The 25,436-nt window shown below is 38.1% G+C and overlaps 1 protein-coding gene across 2 annotated transcripts in view; it reads left to right on the top strand.

Annotated features, from left to right (window-relative positions):
• The window catches only part of LOC106070296 (T-box transcription factor TBX3-like), a 57,670-nt gene extending 32,858 nt beyond the window's left edge, over positions 1-24,812 (top strand). The window contains exons 4-8 of one of the 2 annotated variants that reach the window (XM_013230159.2): positions 8,751-9,018; positions 13,944-14,090; positions 15,888-15,955; positions 17,743-17,798; positions 21,633-24,812. In XM_013230159.2, coding sequence (XP_013085613.2) covers positions 8,751-9,018; positions 13,944-14,090; positions 15,888-15,955; positions 17,743-17,798; positions 21,633-22,315 — 1,222 coding nt within the window. In that variant the 3' untranslated portion in view covers positions 22,316-24,812. Of the gene's footprint in view, positions 1-8,750; positions 9,019-13,943; positions 14,091-15,887; positions 15,956-17,727; positions 17,799-21,632 lie in introns of both variants that reach the window. The other variant, XM_013230152.2, reaches the window with a different exon arrangement.
• The last annotated feature ends 624 nt before the right edge of the window (positions 24,813-25,436 follow it).

The following is a 25,436-nucleotide window of genomic DNA, read 5'->3' as shown; positions in this document are numbered from 1 at the left end:
TTAGTACGCGATTCATTACGGAATTGTCTAATGAAAGAATGTTCGTCAGGAAATCTGTAATCACAGATATAAGGAACTAATTAATGTAAAAAATGCTTTTGAAACACAAAATTGAAGGTTAATTTTATTATATAATGAAATCAATGGATCTTCTTTTGTATTTTCATGTGTCAAAGTAAAAAACTATCTGCGCAAAGTGTATTTCTTAAAATTAGATCTAGGTCTAAATCCTTTCTATCTTTTCTCATGTCAACATTGTAGACATGGCCTAGATCCATAAAATACTATAGATGTAATAGAGTCGGACAACTTTATTTTTTTTTGAGGGTCTTAAGTTTGTTTTGGGGCTACAATACATACACTACGGTCTAAGTTGGTACCCAAGGAACATTCCTGCCTAGTTTTATCAAGATTGGTCAAGCGGTTTTGATGTCTATAAGTAACATACATACATACATACACCACACATTCTACTTTATAATATAGATTGACAATCTATTCTTCCTTTGTTTACATTTTGATTTTTGAATTCGGTCCAATAATAAAAAATAAAAGAAAACATAGAAAAAGAAAAGAATGCTATATAAAGAAATGAGCGGGTGGGGGTGGGAATGAGAGGGTACTTTAATGAAACCCATTGAAAATGGAAAGAGAACAATTGGAAGATATTTAGAAATATTGACAAAAATTCATGTTAATGTATGTAGTTCGTTCATCGTGGTTCGATGATGACCAATATGTCATCCAGGGGGCTGCCAGCGTTGTTCCTCTTTTCCTCAGCAACCTGAGCGCCAGTTTTCACAGTGCGAAGCCATGATAAATGCTTAGTTTCTAAATACAATGCATATTATTATTTCCTTATGATACACGCGGAATACGCCTAAAAAAAAGCTAGTTATGTAAGTATGCAAGTGTTGCCATTTATGGAAATATCCTATTATAAAAAAAATAGGCAGAAGTTAAATTTATCATAACGTTTATGCAACATAAAAACTGATCGGTCTTTTTTTAAATTATCTTTTAAAACCTAAATTGTCAGGAGAGACTATCTAATTGTTCTGTGTCGTTATACATTTTATTCAGATGTGTATATATATAGTCTTGCTTATGTTTTTACTATAACTACTTAAAACAAGTTTATTCACTTGAGTTCAGCGTGGTCTTGATCGTCAGCTCACGTGACTTATAATCATGAACGTCATTGGTCGACACGTGAACCAAGAAACAGAGCTACTGCATTAAAACATAAAACATCTTTGAAATATTGATTTCCTATAGCGATAGTTATCTTCCTGTTTCCCAATATTGATATGTATCCAAATATTGAACTCACTGGCTGGCTAAGTAACAATGATAATAGTAATGCATTAAAGTTTAAACCTTGTCAGCATAATACTAGACAGAGTTATCGGGATGGAAATTAGAAAAAGCAGAAACAATGTTTTTTTTGTTACTGACAAATTTCGAAAGATATAAATCTTGGTTTAATCGAGTATTGAGCAAATACCCAGCTCTGTCGGAATCTGCTTATTGTAGACCATAATACTTAAGTAACAAGTCTTATACATAAGCGTCTGATTTTCATGTATAAAAAATAGCACAATATCCCTTTTAGATCTTGCGATCTATGGGGCAGATGATGTAATGTCATCTGTTTCTATGGCCAACGGTTAACAAGCAGGGTGTTATGTGGCCAGGACAACGACCATCCGCCTTTACTTTCCCCAACTAAAGTCGGGTACCCATTAGAGTCTCGAAATTCAAAATCCCAGTCTTCACCGAGATTCGAACCCAGGATCCCAGGTTCGGAAACCGAGCGCTTAACCACTCAGCCACCGCCCCCCCCCCCCCCCCCCGGTTTTCATGTATAATCGAAATAAATAAGCGTTCATTAAATTCTAACTACAAACACCTCAGGAGGTGCTACAGATGACCAACTCATGACTCTACGTGGATAGGCTTATATTAACAGACAAGAGAGTGGATGTCATTCGACCAGTTCGAGGGTCTTCTGTTTATTGACAAATGAGGATAAAAAATACGCATTGCGGTACCTCTTCCCCGTGACATTTAAAACAAGGTTACAAAGACAAACTCAAAATAGGCCCTCGAAGTGGTCCACCCAGGCAGGCTTCAATATTTTCAGAGAGAACATCCGAATGAAATTATATCAAAGTCAAATGACAGATAAGAATGGAGAAAGAAGGGTGACAGATCAAATGATAGGTGAAAGTGAAGGTTAAGTTAGACGTGAACCTGGCCCAACTGATGTCTTATAATTGATCTAATTGTTTTGTAAAGGCTCAAACTTTATCCTTTTATTCGAATCCTCAAGAAAAAAAACAACATTTCCTTTAAAAAAAAAAAATGCATAAGAAAATGCAGTTTACAAGATAAATAATTGTTTTAAATTATGTCTAGCTTGTAATGCATACTAAATAGTTTTTTTTTCTCTTTAAAAAAATAGTAAGTAAACACTTGTTCGTGTGTTAATGTATTAATTAGTATAACAGAACTTACATAACTGAACATTACAAATATAAAAAAACAAAATTTTTTGACAAAAAATCTACAACCGTTTGCATAAATGTGTTAAAAATATGGTAGACAGATGTTTCCCCTGATAAGGAGTCTCATGTAGTTCAGTGTTTCATAGTTAATAGTTCTAAAAGTGGCGTATTTTTATGAAAAAAACTGCTTGCATAAGTGATTTTAAAAATTCGATTTTTCGCTTTCAGAAAAAAAAAAAAGGAGCCGTTGCATCATAACTTTGAATGATCTAAAATATCATGATGTCCGATTTTCATTTTCTCTTCTAGTTTCTGAGATCTAAGCGGGACGGACGGACGGACAGGCGGACGGACAGACAGGCTACACAAAACTGATATTGTCACAAAACTGATATTGTATCTTCCTTCTACTGGGGAGGGGGGGGGGCGCTAAAAAATATTTAAAAAACATAAAATATGGAAACCTAGACATGGTGTTTGAATGACTACAATTATAATGTATCCTATTGTGATTCTAGCCGAAAGGGTGGTGGTAACTAATCTTGCATACAAATACTAGACTGTTCAAAGAAGATTATTTTAATTCGTCCAATAACTTATTTAAAAAAAAAAAATACTTTATTGGATTTTGGTTAATGGAACTAGATCTACAATAAATTTTGTTTGAATCTGAATCCTGGCAGTTCCAGTGTTATAGTGTTAACAGTAGAGGAACAATGGACAATAATAACCATGACTAACAAACACAAACACACACACACACAATTAGTTACTCTCCATCACCCTTTCATCTTCACTCATATACACACTCGTACACACACAATTTAAGCGTTTAGGAAAAATTCATTGATTAGTGGATAGAGGAAATACAGTAATCAAGACGCATGTTTTCAGTTTGAAATTACAATAGGAAACCAGGTTCGTACATTAGTTGGGTTTAGTGTGGTTTATTTAAGTTTAGTTGGGTATTTTCAGAAATTTTTTTTTTCACGATTTCGTTTCATGAAAAATTTTTACGCTAAAACATACAAATTAATCTGAATACTGAGAATGCGCTATTTCCTAAATCCCAGGCAATTTTCTTAAGCAAACGAATCTCTTCCTAAGTCCTTTAATGACTTACGGAGAAAGATTAGTCGTTTTACTAACATACTAAGATATTACGCTAATAAACGTAGTTATGAAGCTACATATAAATAAGAGCTTCAATTGGTCATCTGTTGTTGAATCATTAAGATCTAGGCTAGCCTCTTTTCATGCCTAGATATATAATTGTATCTTTTCAAGTTAGCTCAACACTGTTGTCTTCAATGACGACATGCGGTCATGTAGTGTCAACCCGTAGGTGCAGAAAGAGCCCCCATGCCGTAAGACTTCCGCTAAACCATTTGGTCACGTGACAGGGGGCCCTGACTGACCACAGACAATGGCAATTTGTCATGGTCGGTGGATAGTGGCAGCGAGCATAAGGGGGGGGGGAGGACGCTTTGACTGCGCGGAGACTGCCGGAGAGAGAGGCCGACCTTTTCTGTTCAGCAGCCAAAACCTAGTGGAACTGTTCCCTTTAATCATCTAGCAGCTTTGAAACAGGGTGATGCTTCCCACAGAGAGAAACATACAGAGCGTAGGCAACTGTGCGCTGTAGACATGCGGCTACTGTAAGGAGGGATGGAGGGGTGCAGAGCGGTGGAATGGCTGAGACTTGCTTCTCGTTGTAATGAGACGCCATGGAGAGAAGTAGGTCATTACTATGCACACCAAGAGAGCCTAGTATTTATGTCATTAAGACTTCCGCTTCCGGTGTCGTAATTTTTTTTGCATTGGTTTGTTTCAATTCAAGAAATTCTTCTTTTTAAATTGGGATTCCAATTCTGAAATAGGACTACTTTTAGACTTAGATTCGGCGCATGGGGCGGTAAGCTGTCTCCACAAAGATCTGTCACTAGCAATGTCTAAAGCAGGGGTTCTCAGCCTGTGGGTCGCGACCCCCTTGGGGGTCGAGTGACGATTTGCCAGGGGTCGCCTAAGACGATCCAAAATATGGATTGTTATTGTCTACTCTTCTATTGCTGTATGTGTGTGTGCGGGGAGGGGGTCGCGGCAGAGTGGGGGATTGTAAAAAGGGGTCGCCGAGCATAAAAGGTTGAGAACCGCTGGTCTAAAGCCTCTTCCCACCTGGTGTCCCCTCCTCGGAGGTCCTCCATGAAAGTGTGGCGCCAAGTTATACGAGGACGTCCCTGTTTGCGCTTTCCTGGTAAATAAAGGACTAAAGGTTTTGTAATATGAATATGACATACTTAAATACATTTTTCAAACGAACTTATTTCAAATAACTTTGACATGTTACAAATCTCTCCAAAATGGCAGCACATATGTATCGACGTGCTAGACTGGAACAATCCAACTCTCTGATCTAGATAGATTTGTTTAGATTTAGTTCGTGTCTATTTTAGCAACGACAAGAGTCAAAAGTCACATGGCAATAGGTAAATAATATCATGGTGATAATAATTGACACACTGAGTCTTCTGCTCAATAAGAGAAGTGTTAGCACAACAAATAACATATAACAGTAGCATTGGAGTAGCTTTGACGAAGTCCAAAGTTCCTGGTTGGAATTCTCGCCCGAGGTTCTCGATCTTTCATATTTTTTTTCAAGTTTTCTTCGTAACGAATTTTGTGCTCGAGAGTTGCTATTAGAGGTTACACGCCATGTTAAGTCATCGTTTGTTTCTTTAATACTAAGTCTTCAAACTTCTCGGAGACAGGGGAAGACAACTTCGTGCATTAAAGTTAACAATAAGAGACGAGAACTCATTTTAATCGTCCGGACTTATTCTTTTTTATTAAATGATTAAATAAAAGAGTGCTCAAATTCATTCAACTTTGCGAAAACAAATTCAAGTTTAATACATAGCAATGAACTTTGCGTGGTATTAAGGATTCCTAACTTTGTATAGGACCGAAAGTAAATAGCGTTTTGGAAGTATTGATAAGTTATACATTGTAAACGACATAGCCTATGGATATTCATGAGCATTTTGTTCTCTGTAAAATGAAATGGGTGAACATCCGCTTGTAGAAGAAACTTTCATACTTTAATTGGCAACAGTGATCTTTCAGAAATTTTGTACATGGCGGGCAAACTATAAATAGCTATCTATTTGGTGTATCCGGTGTACAGAACAAGGAAGTGTTAATAACCAAGTGTTTTTAAAGAATATAACTTTTTTGTGTGCACTTTTAGCACTGCAGAATCAGATTTTCTAAATTCTTCCGTTTGTAGATTTTGTTTTTTAAGTTGTCAACATTGAAGTTCAATTTAGCGTCCTTGGCATTGTTTAATATCTCGTGCAAATCTCCAAATAGGGAGCTTGTGTAACCTTGACATTGTTTAGTTTATTTATTTCAAAGTCTCTTCTTCCTCTTTATGTTCTTACTTTTGTCTGCAAGTTCTCTTCTTTTTTTTCTTTCTTTCTCTATTGTATGGCTTAAAGAACTTAATACGGATCTTTACATTGTAAATCAAACAAAGAGCAGATTTATCATTTATGTGTTTAAAATTCATCATCAAACTCCCCAGTTACTGTACAAAATAAATGGCAGACGAAACGATGGCTTCCTAAGAAAACAGGTTTGTTTTGAGTCAGACTTGGCCATCTTGCCAACTGCACGCAATGACATGCCCACAAATTTTACTAGATATGACATTTTTAAGTTGGCATTGATGATTATAGTTATATTTTTTTTTAATAAAAATCATTAAAACTGTCAAAAGTCAAAAATGTCAGTGGATTTTTTCCTCTCTTCGCGGTTGAGGCAGATCGAATTTGCCCTTCTCCCGTATTCGTAACTCAGTTTTACTGGCCTATAGCTTTCCAGTAACTGACCTGTAGTTAGCGGTGTCTCGGGGCTTGGCACGCGACCTGGACACACGTCGAGACGTTTTCAAGTTGTCAAGTGCCTGCTGTCAATCTCTCTTTCTTGTCATTGAACGACCGAGTCTTGCCAATTGTGGTCTTTTCTAGCTTCTGCGTTTTAAAAAAAAAAATTGATTGTCAACGCATTAAAGGGAACAAATATCTTTTCTTTCCGTTGGATTGTCTCCCTTGCTAGCCTGGTATCCATGAATGTACTAGGTATCTGGACTAGAGTTGGTCATCTGAGTGATTGTTGTGGTCACTTGATGAAAATGAAAGAATTTCTGAAGTGCACCCGCTGACCTCAGTATGAGGACTATCTGACCACGCTTGAATAACACTAGCCGCCACAGAAGGGGGCGCTATTTGTTCTACCGAAGTCGTGTGGAGTACCTGCTGGCGCCATGGCTGTAATTGGACAAACGCTGGTCGCCTGGGCACGCGCCCTGGACAATGGTCAAGACACAGTTGCTAAAAGAGAACAGAGCTGTTGACCTCATCACTTAAACCACTCCATTGAGAGTGACCCCAAAGCTTGCCGTTACACTTCGTCTGTTTACAAACGCAGCAATTCACTTCATCTTCAGTAGCTGTTAACTAAACCAATGAGTTTGTTTCTTTCTAGAAATAGTTTATAAACATGAGTTTAAAGAACCGCTACTCACAAGTATAACTCGCAGATCGACAAAAACAACAGTAGTCCATTTTAACCTTAATGAGACATTTCGGAGTATAGGATATCATTGATCAATAGAATATCGTTTTTGATCTTAGTTCTGTCGAGCATAACATCTGGTAGTAGATTTTTCCCTATAAGATTTCATCTTACAGTCACTTGTATTTGAAATAGACAGATATGTTCATCCGTCCATCCTGCTGCGTTACTTAAACATTTTGCTTACCTTAATTTGGTATAACAAATATGTTCTCTATATATAATTCTCTTGAAGGCTCAAGAGTTTCCACAAAAGTTATGGAAAGATCACTCTTTTATTTCTCCAAGTCGGACTAGAGTTACCCTTCGAAAAAAAAAAGGGGGAGAACAAGTAGTATTCACCCGTCACAAAACAGCAGGGCCGGACTTAACCGTTGTGACCAAGAAGTCATGGAAAGATCACTCCTCTTTATTTCTACCCCACGTAGCTTTAGAGGCGAAAAAAGAGGGGAGGGGGGAGGAGAACAAGTAATCTACTCTGTATTCACCCGTCACTTAATAGCAGGGCCGGACTTAACCTTTGTGGGGCCACGTTTATGTAGGGATACGGTTAATAAGTGAAAATTAAGAGTTTGTATTAGAAAATAAATTCATCTTTGCATTTTATTCATTCTTTACTACGTACAGAATTACTTTACGAGCCTTGCGTGTAGCGAAGTCATACAGTATATCATAAGAATTATGTTTCCTACATAGATCACGGGTACTGTATAAGGCCGTTTTTTTATCGCGGGTAGGATTGGCGTTTTCCAAATTGAATGACACCTCAAAATGACAAATTTTGTCCATATATTTCAGGAGATTTGTATGTTTTCAAAAGATTTTAATAATTTCCGGAGATTTCCAAGACTTTTTCGTATATTTTGCAATTTCATGAGATTTCCAGGAGCTCCTGGTAAATTGACAGGAGGCCGCGCACAAATCTATTATAAGTTATATAATGGTTTAATTTATTAATTTATACACGTAGAATTAGCGCGAGTCCTATGAAAATGCGGGGTCCACTGCGGTCGCATAGGTTGCAGTGGCCTAAGACCGGCCCTGCAAAATAGCGGATTAGGCTACGCCGCCGGTAGACTAGTTCAATATATTACTTGACATGTCTACTTGGCCTTGTAGTATATGTGTGTGTGTGTGCTTATTTCCTTTTTTAAAGATAACTAACAATGCCAATGATGCTGAATCGAACGTTTCTGTTGCCAACTAAATAAAAAAAATGTGCTAAATTTTTAACACTATTTCATTACATGGCAGCTGATCCTTGTAGTTTGCATCAAATCTTCTTTATAACCACTAGCTATTAGCCGATAATGTGTTTAACTTTTAAATCCTACAGTGAAAGTCTAAGGCTACCTCTGTGTATTTTGTGCCACTAACGGAAGAACATGGAAAGTTGTGTTCTGGAGAGCTTAAAAATGAAGAAAATTAACATATAGGCTTTACCTTTTAAAAAAGCTTCTTATCACCACTTCTTTTATTCTCTACACCGGACAGAAAAAAAAAAACAGAACAGAACAGATGTATACCTATTACCCCATAGATCCATGCGTCTTGAGTTAGTCGATTCAAAGTTTGAGTTAACTGATTTTTGTATTTTTCTTTCAGACGAATGTTTCCCACGATGAAAGTGACCCTGGATGGCCTTGACCCCCACGCAAAGTACATTTTACTTGTAGACATTGTCCCGGTGGACGACTGCCGATATAAGTATCACAACTCGGAGTGGGTGGTCACGGGCAAAGCGGAACCGCACATGCCAGGGCGCCTGTACATCCACCCGGACTCCCCGGCGTCTGGAGGGCACTGGATGAAGCAGCCGGTCACTTTCCACAAATTAAAACTGACCAACAACAATCTGGACCAGAACGGACATGTGAGTATACCATTAGTTTATGTAGTCACTGAAGTCTCTAGATTTAAATGATCGCCACTAGACACTACGCCGTACGACCCAGAGCGCTACGGGTGAAGTAGTCCTTTCTGCTTTGTAATTCATCAGGGTTCCTTGCAGATGTAGTGTTTAGTTTATCAATGATGTATTTTTACTTCAAAAAAAAAAAGTGTTCCTGTCTTTAATCGTTCGGAATGATCAAGACTCCTCTCCACAGAGTCTCTCCAATTTCCCGACAAATGGTAGCAGCTTGCGCCCTTTTACAAAATCGGAGAGCGCTATTGAACGACAATCACATGCACTATGTCTCACTCACTCTTCTCTCTATTTTACTACATCAACATTGAAATCGGAGTGATTGCCGCTGAAGTGCCACTACTGACCTTCACACTCTTGGCCTTCCACCTATGTTCGTTATGCGAGCTCTGCGCTGAATAAGATTAAAAGGGTGACAACTCTAATGGGTCTTTTTTTTTTAACTTTACCTATCCCTTAGTCTGTTAGGGCATCATGCAAGAGTTGTCGACCGTCTTTCTCTATTCCTCTCTTGTCTTTTGCCTTAGTTAAAACCTCTTTCAATGGCAGGCCCGTCCAGTCTATTATGTTGTCTTCCCAAAGCTTTATCTATCTGCCTCTTCTTCTGTTTCCTGGTACTGTTCCCTGAAAGAAGGTTTTTGCCAGCCAACACCCGATTTCTGTATTTTGCTTTTTTTTTTTTATTCACTCTCGTTTTCACACACAAAGACAAATGAATACAAGGCCTGTCTTCGAGTCCGAAGATTAATGAGGAAAGTAGTATTTCTCGTGGCGACGCAGCCGGGCTGTGACCTACTTATTTTGCTACATCCAGGGCAAGCAAAACCATTGTCCGCCGGTGGTCACGTACAAAAGAATATATACGCCTACTAAACGACAACATCCTGCAAATTAAGAATTAGTGGGCAAACAACTTTTTGTGGTACACGATTTGAATATATCAGTAAAGTTTTACTTTTAAAAGTCTTTCAAAAAAATACACTTGGTTTGGTGATGTCTATAAATAGAAATTTTATATCTGTAATAAAACACTGTCAATTATACGTAGAATTGATTTACTGGCCAGAACCAAAGTGAGTCAATGTCAGGCCTAATCAAAATTACATTTCGCTTGCGTTTTGGTGGGTACTGGTTCTTTAGCCTCCTCGCGATCACAAGCTGTCATCAGTAGTGTTCACTCCTTCATAGTGTTCAACCACATTCACTTCTGGTAAATATGTACTAAAAAATAAAAGCATTACTTCACACCACTAGAAACAAAGTAAAGTATCCATTTCAGACTTGCGGTCTAATAGAGCACATGATGTAAAGGGTATCTGTTTCTGAGGCCGAGGGTGTCATGCAGCCAGCACAACGACCCACTGCCTTTATTTCCCCCTCCCAAGACCCCAACTCAGGGGCGTCTTAAAAATCCTGAAAATCAAATTTTCATCTTAACCAAGAAACAAGCACTTTACCACAGGATACCATAAAAGTTTTATAATAGGCCTACTTCTGCTAAGTCGACTTGAATTGAAAGTAAGCGCATCAGATGCATCATTTTCAATTCATACACTAATACTATCAATACTCGCTTCCAAATGTCGGTGTCAGAAGCATGTGCCTTTCAGTTCCATGTAAAATCTTTCAAGGATCGCTTTGGCTAGTTTCTTTCCCAAAATAATAATACTTAATTAATTAATATATTAAACGAAATCATGCCATTGAGTTATTTTTTAAGATGACTTATTGACAACAATGTCACAGGAAGTGACCTTTGTGCTCTAACCTAGATTTTTTATTTTCTTTAATAAACTTTCTCCATTATGGTTCACGAAACCGAAGCCTAACAAATGTGCCCCCCCCCCTTTCCCTCCACACTCTCAAGACACCCACATATGTCCGCTGATCATTGACAAAAAAAAAGGGGGGGTTGAAGAGAGCCCCCCTCCCCTTCGTTTCGGAAAATGACAAGTCCGAATAGCTACCGAAGAAGACAACTCCGTGATCTCTCCGTGAGAGGTTAAAGAACTATCTTCAGGGGGAGGGCGTCCCGGCGGACTTTCAAAATGGCTACTCATGTTAGCGGGATATGCAAAACAGAAGAGAGTAGGAAGGCACGATGAGTCAGGCAAGGCCGATAACTTTGGCAACTCACGCGAGGGAAATTAATATTCATAATGCGCGCACGAGAATTCACGAGAACACAAAGCGAACATTGATAACTTGAAACCTTCGGGGAATTCCCGCATCCAGCGGCTTTTTTTTTTTTTAAATAGAGGCTTCAACGGGTCTTGAGACGGCCCTCCCAGCTGACGTCCCTTAATGGGTATAAACGTTCTTTAGTTGACTGGTGACTCTAGGGGTAAACATTTCAACGTCATTGGAGTAAACAGGTGTAAAGAACTGGTCAGTTGAATGTCAAGACTTCATATAGCAGCGAAACGGTTTTATTGCCAAATTTCATACATGAAGATAAATCCGTAAATAGCACGCTTTTTGGTGTATCCGGAGTACAAAATACGGAAGTGTTGATAAACGTAATATTTTTTTAAATTTTTTATTTATTTTTTTTTTACACTTTTTAAATTTCTTAACTCGCTTGTAACATAAAGTCATTGGTATTAGTTGCTTGGCAACAGGGAGCTTTCAATGTGGCGAACTTGACATTGTTTATTTATTTTTAAATATCCCCCAGTCCATTGTTTCCCTACGTTTTTCTTTCGGTCCCATTATATGGTCACCACGTCTTTATACCGCTTTCCCTTCTTTGTCTCTCTAAATGTATTTTATTGCTTAAAGCACGTAAACTGGATCATAAACATTTTTATAGTTTTTTTTCCTGCATAAATGAAAATTTCATTTATTGTATAAAAAAGAGTAACGTAAGAACAGAAACTCCCCTTGTAATGTCCAAAGTAATAAATGGGGAGTTAATTTTAAAGATCATTCGAGATTGTGTCCCTTAATCCATTTAGAAACTCAATGATAGGCCAAACAGGCAAGACAAATTTTAAAATACTTAAAAAAAACACACACACAAGTTTCATGTCCTCTTTTGATACTTAAAACCATTAATTATAAATACTAAATGATTAACTAATTGGTAATTTATTTTGATTATCATCAATAATTAATGATTTTGCAAAATTTCAACTTAATCCGTGAATAGGAGTGGGAGAAAATAAAAAGTGTAAAAGAATCCACCCAGACAGACATACAAACAGACAGATTTGATTTAAGCAAGTAGACTTTTTAAAAATTCTGACTCTTAATTTCTGTTGCTAACTATTGTTTTGTTTTCTTTCTAAGTGAAAGAAATCGTTAGGTCTATAACTTTAGTCAAATTACAGTCAAAATAGTATAATATCCAACTCTACAATAGAGCTGGTACATTAAACCGACTATTTGGCCAACTGTTTGTATTTCTAACCCACTATTTGCACATTTAACCCATTATTTGCACATTCAGCTCACCAGTTGCACATCTAACCCACTATTTGCACATCTAATCCACTATTTGCACATCCAATCCACTATTTGCACATCTAACACATTATTTGCACATCCAATCCACTATTTGCACATCTAACCCACTATTTGCACATCTAATTCACTATTTGCACATCTAACCCACTATTTGCACATCCAATCCACTATTTGCACATCTAACCCATTATTTGCACATCCAGTGAACGATGTGAGATTCTCCACTAATCACTCCATCATTAGCACACTCGGCGCCCAGGATTACCACAAGTTCACTATTAGAACACATCTCGCCAGATGGCCTATCACATTACAAACCATATTGAAAGACTCAAACCCCTCCCCCCCCCTCCTTTCTCAAGCAACAAAACCTAACCGGAAATTAATCTGCACCGCTCCACCTAGCCACCCAGCTACCGGCGCATCTAAACTTCCAACCTGACATCCAGTTACCCGTTCCCCCCCCCCCAACCCGTCCCCTTCCGTCTCAACGGTAGTCCCCCATCTCTGTACCTGCCTGCCACCAAACCGAACCCCCCGAACGACAAAAGAACCCAAGACCAACCCCGCTCGCCATATCTTTCTCTCCCTTCAGGCCAACTTCCCCCCCCCCCCCCCGCGTAAACTACAAATGACTCCTCCTCGCCCCGGGTCTACGTAGGGCCCATGCTGCACGCAGACGCCGAGGCCGCGACGATGACAAATTTATGTCCTCCTAAGACGCCTCCTGACTTGAAGCTCATGTGTTTTATGCTGTCATTTAGACGGACTTCCAGGCTCGGGTATCCACCTTTTGCTTCAAGGGTGGGCCACCCTCCTCCTTTCCAACACCCCTCATCGACTTTGTGTACCTCTCTAATGCTCCTCTCTCGCCCCTTTTGTTTTCCAGAAAGGGGCATTCCAGTAAGCGAGTTTCATATTCATTGATAGGTATCATTTAACTCTTACTGCATTAGGTTCTGTTCTGACTTGATTACGTTACTTCCGGACATATCATTGTAATCAATATACTAAGGCATAAATGGGTTAATACATTACATTGATTACATGCGCATTTCTCTAGCAGCTACTGTCCACACAATAAACCCAACTATCAGAAGTGTCGTTAAGAAGGTATATCGTAGCTGCGCCCACCCCCTTCTACATACTATCTAATCTTTACTGGGCTTCATTTTTTTACTTGATGGCCAAGTATTAGTGTAAATGCCTGTTAAGCAAGGGGTTTAAAGTTCAATTCCTAATAAAACCTGCAATTTACAGTTCATGATTTCTGTATAGTCCAAGTCCACACAGCCTTCATGGGTATTTTCTAGCTACATCTCTGAATGAGAGTCATGTTTTACTTAGCCTCGTTCTCGGTGTCTGACTCTGCTGAGGAATGTTTCACCTTTCTCTGGTTACAGATTATACTCAACTCTATGCACAAGTACCAGCCTCGCCTTCACGTGGTGCAGGCCAATGATATCTTCACGATGAGGTGGAACACGTTCAACACCTATTCCTTTGATGAGACTACCTTCATAGCAGTCACAGCCTACCAGAATGAACAGGTAGGTTGGATTAGAAGTACTGAACAGAATAGTCTGTTTCTAGTTAAAGAAAAGTACCACTGCCTATTTGGCAAATTGTAGGCAAAGTTATAGAAGAGTTAGAAACAAGGTATAAGCAAGTTATAGGTAAGTTATAGACAGGTTATGGACAATATAAATCTAGGAATTCCAAATCCTGCAGCAGACGAGATGTAAATTAGTAAATTATTTTAAAATCACAAACAACTTTTTTTTTTTTTGTAAGACGAGCCAAAATTGCATATTAGTACCGTATCTATTTAGTTATTTTTTTTATTTTTTTTTTACATTACCTCTATTCAGTTAGTAGCTTCGTGGAAACTTTAAAAAACTGGGTGGGTGGACACTGACCTAAAAAACTTCTCTCTATATCGCTGAGAAAAGTTTGACCGTTATAATTTTTCAAAGTAAAAAAAAAAATTAGGCTAGAGAACGAGAAGCTATTTATCTTGAACGGACAAGGCGTCTTCGGGTATTTTCGTATTCCTTGAAGAGTGGAATAAATTAATGTTCGGGAAAATGTTTGCATCGTCTTGTGAGTCTAGGCCTAGCATTGGAATAGTATACAGTGTAGTAGATCTATAGGCCTAGCATTGGTACCGGAAGTTCCGTGCAATGTCAAAATGTGCACTAAGACTGATGACTTCATTTATTCTTCTATAATTGGGTGAAATAGTTGCGTAACATTAACCACTGCAGTTGTTGATGACCATTTTTTTTTCCTTTTCCTAAGTGAAAAGATTATTTTTGAAAACTTTATTTTATTTAATTTTTTTTAATTTGTTCTCAGAAAGCAGAAAAAATGTCTTTAAAGGATAGTTTAATTTTAAAATAAAAAAAAAAAATTAAAAAAAAAAAGATACATCAGCGAATTTACCCCCCCCCCCCCCCAAAAAAAAAATTAATGTTGAAAACTATGAATAAATACAATAGGCTAGTTAATATACCTTCGGATCTATATACGAGATATATAACAGAATGAGACGGTAAGATCATAAACCGAAATGTTTCATTGATTTTTTTAATGATTGAGTTAATAGTTTTAGCAGACAACAAAATGTCTGGCCATTACGAACAGAGCTGTTCTAATAGATTTAAGGTAACCTCAATGAATGTGGCTTTGAATAACAAGGATCTAGGTCATTGCGTTCACTTACCTGTAACTTCACTAAGTCAGTAAGGATAGGCTGTTTCAATAACGTCTAAACAGTCACAAATCGTTTCATAATGACGCTACATATTCGAATTTTAAAGTAAGTTGGGTTGTTTTTTCTTCAAACGATATGACATGTAAATATATTTACAAAGCTCAGGATTTACCTACCAGCTACATAAGCTATAGCTCAAGGCCTCTTCTATCTCTTGGGCCCCTCCCCCCCCAAAAAAAAAAAAAATTGTCCGAGTTTTTAAAATGAAAAATAATAATTATTTAACAAAATTTTAGCATATCATCAAAACTTATCTTGTAAATGTAAAAACTAATTAACAAATTCCACCAAGGACACGTAACATAACGCCAATATTTCTTCAAACTTACAGCGTGTAGACTATAGTTACTATAGTTATTCTGAAAACTATTGTAGTTCGTCCATCGTGGTTCCATGATGACCACTTTTTGTCAACTAGAGGGGCTCACGGCATCCTACAAATATGTAAAACTATTACTGTTGCATTGGTTCTTATGCCTTGTAGGCTGCCAAAATAGTACAATTATTAGAGTTATTAACATTCTTATTCTTCTTCTTATTATTATTATTGTTATTATTATTATCGTTTCAGATAACGCAGTTAAAAATTGACCACAACCCATTTGCCAAAGGTTTCCGGGATAATGGATTAGCAAGGAAGTAAGTAACCAACTGTCAAGTCTATGTCTAGTGTGTACTGTCAAGTCTATGTCTAGTGTGTACTGTCAAGTCTAAGTCTGGTGTGTACTGTCAAGTCTATGTCTAGTGTGTACTGTCAAGTCTATGTCTAGTGTGTACTGTCAAGTCTAAGTCTGGTGTGTACTGTCAAGTCTATGTCTAGTGTGCACTGTCAAGTCTATGTCTAGTGTGTACTGTCAAGTCTATGTCTAGTGTGTACTGTCAAGTCTAAGTCTGGTGTGTACTGTGAAGTCTATATCTAGTGTGTACTGTAAAGTCTATGTCTAGTGTGTACTGTCAAGTCTATGTCTAGTGTGTACTGTCAAGTCTAAGTCTGGTGTGTACTGTAAAGTCTATGTCTAGTGTGTACTGTAAAGTCTATGTCTAGTGTGTACTGTCAAGTCTATGTCTAGTGTGTACTGTAAAGTCTATGTCTAGTGTGTACTGTAAAGTCTAAGTCTGGTGTGTACTGTCAAGTCTATGTCTAGTGTGTACTGTAAAGTTTATGTCTAGTGTGCACTGTCAAGTCTAAGTCTAGTGTGTACTGTCAAGTCTATGTCTAGTGTGTACTGTCAAGTCTAAGTCTGGTGTGTACTGTGAAGTCTATATCTAGTGTGTACTGTAAAGTCTATGTCTAGTGTGTACTGTCAAGTCTATGTCTAGTGTGTACTGTCAAGTCTAAGTCTGGTGTGTACTGTAAAGTCTATGTCTAGTGTGTACTGTAAAGTCTATGTCTAGTGTGTACTGTCAAGTCTATGTCTAGTGTGTACTGTCAAGTCTAAGTCTGGTGTGTACTGTAAAGTCTAAGTCTAGTGTGTACTGTCAAGTCTAAGTTTGGTGTGTACTGTAAAGTCTATGTCTAGTGTGTACTGTCAAGTCTATGTCTAGTGTGTACTGTAAAGTCTATGTCTAGTGTGTACTGTCAAGTCTATGTCTAGTGTGTACTGTAAAGTTTATGTCTAGTGTGCACTGTAAAGTCTAAGTCTAGTGTGTACTGTAAAGTCTAAGTTTAGTGTGTACTGTCAAGTCTACGTCTAGTATGTACTGTCAAGTCTAAGTCTGGTTTGTACTGTAAAGTCTATGTCTAGTGTGTACTGTCAAGTCTATGTCTAGTATGTACTGTCAAGTCTAAGTCTGGTGTGTTCTGTAAAGTCTATGTCTAGTGTGTACTGTAAAGTCTAAGTCTGGTGTGTAGCTCTAGAAAATAATTTTGTGCCAATATGGAAGAGAGATGAAAGGCACTGGGTTTTGCCCTTTAAGTCCAAAGAACATTCTTCTCCACGGTCTATGTTAGTGGGGAGTCTTCTGGCCATCTTAAGATGCGTGGTCATCAATGTAGCATGCTACAAACGAATACTGTTCATTGGTACTACTTATCTTATCTTATAATCTTATCTTATAATACAGACGTTACTTCAAAAAAGAAGATGATTACGTCCTACGCGTCATGCATTTAGTCATGCATATTAACCAAGGACTTAAAAGTTGCGACTTATTACTATGCGACATAGCGATGGTCAATGGTTTGAATCCTGACTCAGAGTTTCTTCAATCTTATACTTTACGTACCTAATAAAAAAAAAAGTGATTGGTCATTCATCTGACCAGACAGTATTTTTGTCAACAATTAATCATAACTATCTATATTTTATGTGGACTGAAGATGTGTACATTTCTGTAGTTTGTTAGTATCATTTGATATGACATTCATGCTGTCATTTGTTTACACATGTGTCATTTGTCATCACTTATAGTTGTACGTTTTCCAGAGACCATCGCCTGACCATGAAGAGACCATCGGATGGTGAGGCAGATCGCGAAAAAGGTAATTAATCTTTTATTTGATAATTTATACATCTTTGACATTTTTTTAAATATCCCATTAGGTTAACACAGGGCCTGGATATGTCTAATTGAAAGATCTGGCCAAATGTTTGTGTTAACTACCCCCGCCCCCCATGCAATTCTTCCCAGTGTTTGAGTAAAAAATGCACTTAAGTATAACTAAGTCATGTCATATTTTTCAAGATATATATTTATTTATTTATGCAGTAGCGAAACTAACAGAGCATGAATAACCTCACAAATGTATAGATTTTTTTTTTAAATATTATTGCCCCCGAGGTGATTGGAAACACGCTGAGGGTGAGGTCCCGGGTGACAACACAGACTCACTACGGCGGCAGTTCCGTCCCTGATCTATCAAGTATCTCTTAGAAGAATTGAGTTCCCATGCGTCTTGCTATGACTACACAAAAGCAAGGATAACTTAATAGGAAATAAAGTCACACTCTAGCATTGTTTATGCAGAAAAAACACTTAACTAATTTATCAATGTTCAAATGTAACTTGTTTGTAACTAGCCTTGTGTGTTGAGTCTATTTAAGTACAAAAGAATCCGCTCAACTGCATTGATTAAGTACCAACACATTAAATACGATTAAGCGGCTATGCTAATACGTGAAACGGAACGCTTTTTTGTTTTCTTCATAATAAGAATGGTTTCAGGATTTCAAATGTTTGGTCACTAAGCGAATTATTTAATTACGTAATATGCAATTAAGTGTTTTCTATGGCACTATTTAAGTTGAATGGAAGTAGATTGTAAGTGGTTTTTGGGTTTGTAGCATTTCTGGCACACACAAGGGACGTAATAGACTTTGAATTGTATTAATTAGGTCAGTATATCAACATTTGTTATACAGCATGCATGGGAAGCAACTCACACACAATAGGCGCCAGCGGTCTAATTAATATTACAACTATCATACGATACACTAAATATGTTAACCCTTTGAGTCCTACGTCTTTAAAAGTCTGTGACAGATAGTGATATGCTTAAATTTAAATCGGGGGGCCACTGCAAGATGCGGGGCCCAAGTTGGAGCAATCGGCCTAAAGTCGGCCCTGCTTTCAGAAGACATATCAACGGTTGAACTGATGCCCAATATCATCTCAGAGCACATTCCATCGGGATTCAACCATTTGGTTTTCCTGTCAACACAACTACCTCTCTCCACCCAAGAGAAACACAAGCCAACACAGATCTTTCTGGGCCTTACCACGTGTTACGCCCATGATCGATATTTTGTATATGGCCCAAGCTGTTCTAGTGTGAAAAATAACCTAATGTCTGGCTCAACTCTTTTCTGTGGTGTCTTCCCCCCCCCCCCTTTACCGGGCCTCGTTGAAATGACTCCTGCTCCTTGAAACGCCCCATTCTTCAATCCCTGCCCTATTCAATAATTCACTCTCTACATTTGACAAATCTCTTCTCCCTCCCCAGACTTCCCTTCTCGTCCCCCCCCCTCCCCCCACTCCTCCACAGTTCTACTTCCCTCTCACGACAATCGGGCAATCTACTAAGATTTAAAATCTGATCTACAAAAAAAAAAGAATATTGACGTAAAGAACTAAAAGAACAACTTCTATTGTCTCTGAGCTCAAAGGAAAACTGCCCGTCTGTGATATCAACACGTCACGTGACACAACCAAACAACCTACTCCACTTGTTCTTACTGTAAGATGACAAACACGCCAGCTTGCCAGCTTTTTTTTTTTATTTTCCAAAAGTGCATATCTTTTTTTTTTTTGTCTCCTCATTTCTTTATAATCTTTAACATCTCCTCACTTTTGTAGCATTGTCCTATCCCCCCTCCCCTTTCCACCCCCCGGCTTAGAATGTTCCAAGTGAATTCTACTGTGTAATACGTCACACGTTACGTCACATCACACTTTGCATATGGCCACCACCAGCAGACGACAACAAATAAAAACACTTATAAAAAAAGAAAAAAAAGATCCGAGTGTCTTCTCAGATAGTAAATAGTCCTATCGTTTTCTCTTATTAGCAGTCCATGTTTCCGATGCCTCAATTTGTGGCCGACACCCTGGAGCGATAGCTACCACAGTAAGTAACCGACGCCGCGATTTTCTTTAGCACTCTACCCGTCAGAAATGGCGCATTCTCTTCGCGCTCGGGAACTAAAACTGGTCTCTCCCCGCCCGCCCGAGGCAGAGTAAACTTTCCTCCCGAGGGGTGAGTCTCGGAGGAGAAATTGAGCGCGGACGATCGAGTTTGCCGCTTTTCTCTGCAATATTAATGAACTGGTGAAATTAGTCTTAGCATCTGGCCTCTTCTACGCGGAGTCCGTTTTCACACCTTCCGGTTCCGGCTAAATTGGATTATGGGATCCTGCGAAATGATGCAAACACCTGGCTAGGGCTTTTAAAAAAAGATTTTGGAAGAAACCAAAAAAAAAACATGAAAAGGGAGGGAGGACATCTATGTGGGGGAGGGAGGGACAACTTAGCGGATAGAAAGATACGGAAGAAAAAAAAAATCATGTTAAGATTAACAAGTCACTAGAGGCCTATAGAAAAACACCAACCAGAGTATTGGCCAATAGTATAGGTTTAAGTTTGAGAGAGTTGGGTATTAATACCCATAGTCTGTGTTGCCCCACCCCTCCTCTCTTATTTTTCTGTTGTTGAATAATTAAATTGATAGTTATGACAGACGGACAGATAGCATAGCAACAACACTTACGATATCACGTGGGACTCTGCCCATGGACAAATATACAGACGAGCATTAATGGACAGAGAGACAGACAAACTTTGGATTTAGCATTATCGTTCTTTGATGGTATCAAAGCTTCAGTTCACAAATGGGCATCATACAAAATTTCATTAAAGACTTCCATCTGGAATTCTTTAGCGTAGAAGTAATTTTGTGTTGTTGTTGTTTTTTTCTAAACCAAACGCTTGGTATTTTCAGTTAAAACCAAAGTATATCTTAAGTAATTCCATATTAAATAACTACTTTATTTAAGCGAGAACTTTGGCATCAGGTCCAGGAGAAGACATGAAGTGCTTGCGAGAGAGTAGACCAGAGCGATGTTGTTGATTTTCGTTGACTCGTAGTACTACACTACTGGTAGACAACTAAACCTCTATAGGCGTATTATAGTTTAACTTCTACAACTTGAAATAGCTTTCAACAACTTCTTTTGCCAACAGAACTAAATAGAACTTTTATTTCAATAGAAACATATTCAACTTGAATTCACTGTAGCAGACTTTAGTAATACTATAAAATGGTATTCTGAACAAAGTCTAACTCACTACAAAAACACACATCTTTTCTGTATCACCTTCTGGAGTCGTCTGCCATATCAAAGACCGCTGACGACAATGACGTTTATCTTGCATCATTCACAACCAATCGCTAACCTCTTCCCACCGTCACAAATGAAACACATACACACACACACACACACTCCATAACAAGCGGCACTCACAAATCTGAACATGTGGAAAACCATTATATATAGTTAGGTCTACTTGGTCAAATTATTATATGGCCTTCGATGATATGCCAAGCTACATGCCTGCAATGGACATATGGCCATGTACCTGTAAATCATAAAACTTAAAAACAGACAAGAGAGGGCCTATATAGGGAAAAAACGTTACTAGACATCAGGACAAAAGACCCATCTTTTGAAAACATTAATTAAAACCACCAAAAGCTATATTAACCTCACAAAATCTGTAGTATAATTTATTATTATTATTATTTCTGAAGTGAATTAATATTCATTCTGTATTGTTTGTTTTTTTTAACAGCCTTTATAAAAACTTTTTTTGTTTGCAGACGACATTGTTAAAAGAAGCAGACCAGACGACATGTTAGTGATGAAAATGGACGCTCATCGCATGACGTCATCATCCAAGGCTATCAAAGAAGAGCGCCTCGCATCTCATTCTGACCCAGCAGACGATGGTTCCCAGGACCGCGAAGACATGATGTCTGCCTCCAGCTACCACTTGCTGGGGTCCAGCAAACACGACTTACTGGGGAACAAGAGGCTCGGCTCAGGCGACGCCAGCCCTGTCCCATCCCCCACGCAATGCCAGTACGGCGGCGGCGTGAAATCGGGAGCTTTCGGTTCCGTGTCTTGCATGGGCGGAGCCGGGGATTCCGTGTACTATCCACATCATCATCCGTCAGCGGGGCGCATGGCAGGGTCAGGCAGCTTCCTCCCTGGCGCCACATCGTCTCCTCTTCTCCCCAACATCAACCACGGCTTGAGCTTCAGCTCACAGATGGCGGCCTGCAGACTGAGTTCTCAGGCGTCACCGGACTGCGCGCTGCGCCAACCATCGTCCTCATCTTCAGCCTCAGGGTACGGCCTACGCCCGAGTCCAGGTCAAGGCCCTCACAGCGCCCTGAGCTCCTGTACATACATGCAGTCCCCACACCCCACCTACGCGCCTCACAATCTCGCCGCAAACATGCATGTTATGAACATGAATTTTCCAGGCCAACTAGCATAACGGACACTAGAGATGCAACATGTCAGGTCCAATATGGGACAAACATTTCTACTGAAACATTCAAGGCCCAATGCTTGTGTTTTTGCCAATGAAAACTCAAAAGGAACTATTTGATATTACACACCTAATTGAACAAAATATGTTCATCTAGATGAGGGCATTACCTCTGGGACTAAAAAATATTCATGTGTAATTAAAAAAATGTCAATGTTTTGTGTATATTGTACTAGTACATAAAATGTCCACATTTGATACATGACATTCAAATGGATTCTGGCACTTCGGCTCTGGCACTGAAGTATGGCTACCATGAAAGCCGTCTCTTACAATGCCATTAGAATGAAACAACATGTCGCCTATTTTAAATGCTGCAATAACATACAACTTTAACCACACACAAAAAATAAAATGATGGAAGCAGGCTGCTTTACTGTCATTGGCAAATAAAAGTCCAAGTCGGTACTGAGCTCCGATAGGATACCAACAATAGTATTTGAAACTATATTGTTTTACACTGACAAAAGAAAAACTGGATCAATATGGACATGACAAATTGAGGTTTTACATTCCTCTGTGGACACTGGTGTACTTTAGTTTCGTACACGCTTTGATTGATCTTGAACCTGATTGTAACTTACTATATATCTTTTAGGATAAAAGACGGATTCCTTTCTTTCATGTTTTGTCCTTTCAAGAGATCGAGTCATAAATGTATATTTATATTAAAGCTTGTCCGTGCATTTAGTGACTACAATTGTTATGTTTATTGTTTAATAACATGAAAAGTTTTTTTTAAAGACTTTGGTTTAAGCGTAATTCACACAGAACGTATAATCTTGGTATAAGGGATGCTGGAAATCATTCTAAAACATTTATCAATTATATTGCAGCACTTGCAACATATTTGACAACAATTTAGTAGATTATAAAGACAATTATTCCATTTTCAATAACGTTATATTTCAGGAATTCATTTATTCTGGTCTGATTGCTGTTAATAAAAATTTATAAATATTTTATAGTCGCTAAAGAAAATAAAAGTTAAATACACTGTTTTTCTTTTCTTTCACAAACCTTGACGGGTTTATGTTTTCAGCTAGTATGAATTCGAGTTAATAGGTTAAATGGGTCATTAATGTTTTGTAGCTACATTTAACAGCTGATGAAGCCCCAGACTTGGGATATAAACGTTGTAAACACTTGAGTTGTGTTTAATACGGGGATATTGTGAGTATAACAATTGTAAGATTTAATGTATAGAGCTATCAAACAAAAAATTTGTTTTAAATTATAATCTTTGATTATGTTGATTCTGTTTTGATCTATACGTCAATGGGTCCCTAAGTCAATGTTTGTAGGCCCACAGGTCTATAAATAAATAGTTACACATTTTAATCAAGCTGATGGTGAAGTAGTCATTATAGGTCTTTAACGTCTGTCTAATCTCAATATGTTCATAGTCCCATAGGTTCATATATCTTCGAATCCATAGTAGTTTACAGATCATAAGTCTTTGGGTCTAGAAGTGAAGCGTTGGAGGAGGGACTTTTTGTAACAGCTTTAAACAGTGCTTTGTACTTCAAGCATAAAAGTACAAAGAAGTTTAGATCTATATGATGCTCATTGTGTTTGTTGTATTGTGTATGCGGTTGACTTCAGTAAACATAATCAAACATCTTCTGTCTTTATATGTGATGACTGAATCTACTAATAGTTTGTATCAATGAATGCAAGTGTTGACATTGGTGGCTGAGAAAGTAAAAGGACTTTGCAGTGGTGTTACTAGGCTGGGTACCAAGCGGGGCGGTCCGCATTAGCCATGAAATACTAAAATATGATAGAAAACAATATGACATACGTCAATATATCACCTTTCTTTTTATGAAGCAGTGGTTCCGACACTGATTTCTTCGTGGAACACATAGGTTTACATCCCTTTAAATCACATTTAAATGTCTCAGGGGAATAATATACCTGTACCCTATATCAATGAACATTTTTTTCCTTAAGGGTTCAAAATATTTTGCATTTTTCAAAGAGAATTGATAGCAGAAAGCCATGCAGATTTTACTAACTTACCCACATAGGATGTTTTACTAGCCCATAGAGAATGTGAAAATTGTAGTGATCCAGAGAGAATGTCTTAAGAGTTGTAGAGACCCAGGGAGAATGTCTCTAAAAGTTGTAGTGATCCAGGGAGAATGTCTCTAAAAGTTGTAGTGATCAGGGAGAATGTCTCTAAAAGTTGTAGAGACCCAGGGAGAATGTCTCTAAAAGTTGTAGTGATCCATTGAGAATGTCTATGAAAGATAGTACGTAAGAACCACTGCTCTATATAATGACATACATTTATACTGACCCAGTCAATACATACGTTTGTGTAGAGTTTACGTCGTTGAGACTCATTCCAAAATGTTGTGTATTTTTATTTTCTATTTGTAAAGTGATATATGAAAAGAAAGAAATAAACAAAAAATAAATGTCTGTAATTATTTTACACTCTCGTTGTGTTTTTTTTTATTTATTTATTTTTATGAAAAGATGTTTAGGTCTCTATTATATTGATTATATATTATATTATATTGATTACTGAATACTTTTAATCAACAGATCTGGCAAAACGAGGAAGACATATGAATCTTTTAACAACCCGCTTCTTACGCATGCAAACACACACACAACAAATAAGTGAATCTGAAGCTGAGGAATTACAATGTATATCGCTTTGGGCTTCTCTGAAAATTTAACGATAGTACCCCTTGTGGGAGGATCTGGTGACCGAGGGGTAGAGCACTTGGATTCCGAAATCGGGAGATACGATTTGGAATTGTGGTGATAACAGTTCCAAAAATTAAAGGCGTTTAGTCATTGCGCAGGCTTCTTGACACTTAAGTCGTAGACCAAGATGTCTTTTCTGTCTCAAGTCTTTTCTGTCTCACGTCTTGTCTGTCTCAAGTCTTTTCTGTCTCAAGTCTTTTCTGTCTCAAGTTTTTTCTGTCTCAAGTCTTTTCTGTCTCAAGTCTTTTCTGTCTCAAGTTTTTTCTGTCTCAAGTCTTTTCTGTCTCAAGTCTTTTCTGTCTCAAGTCTTTTCTGTCTCAAGTTTTTTTCTGTCTCGTCTTTT

Source organism: Biomphalaria glabrata, chromosome 12 (genome assembly GCF_947242115.1).
Source record: "Biomphalaria glabrata chromosome 12, xgBioGlab47.1, whole genome shotgun sequence".
In the NCBI taxonomy this organism is placed as follows: Eukaryota; Metazoa; Mollusca; class Gastropoda; family Planorbidae; genus Biomphalaria; species Biomphalaria glabrata.
The sequence above is the reverse complement of the archived record's forward strand: the minus strand, read 5'-3'. Positions and strand labels throughout refer to the sequence as shown.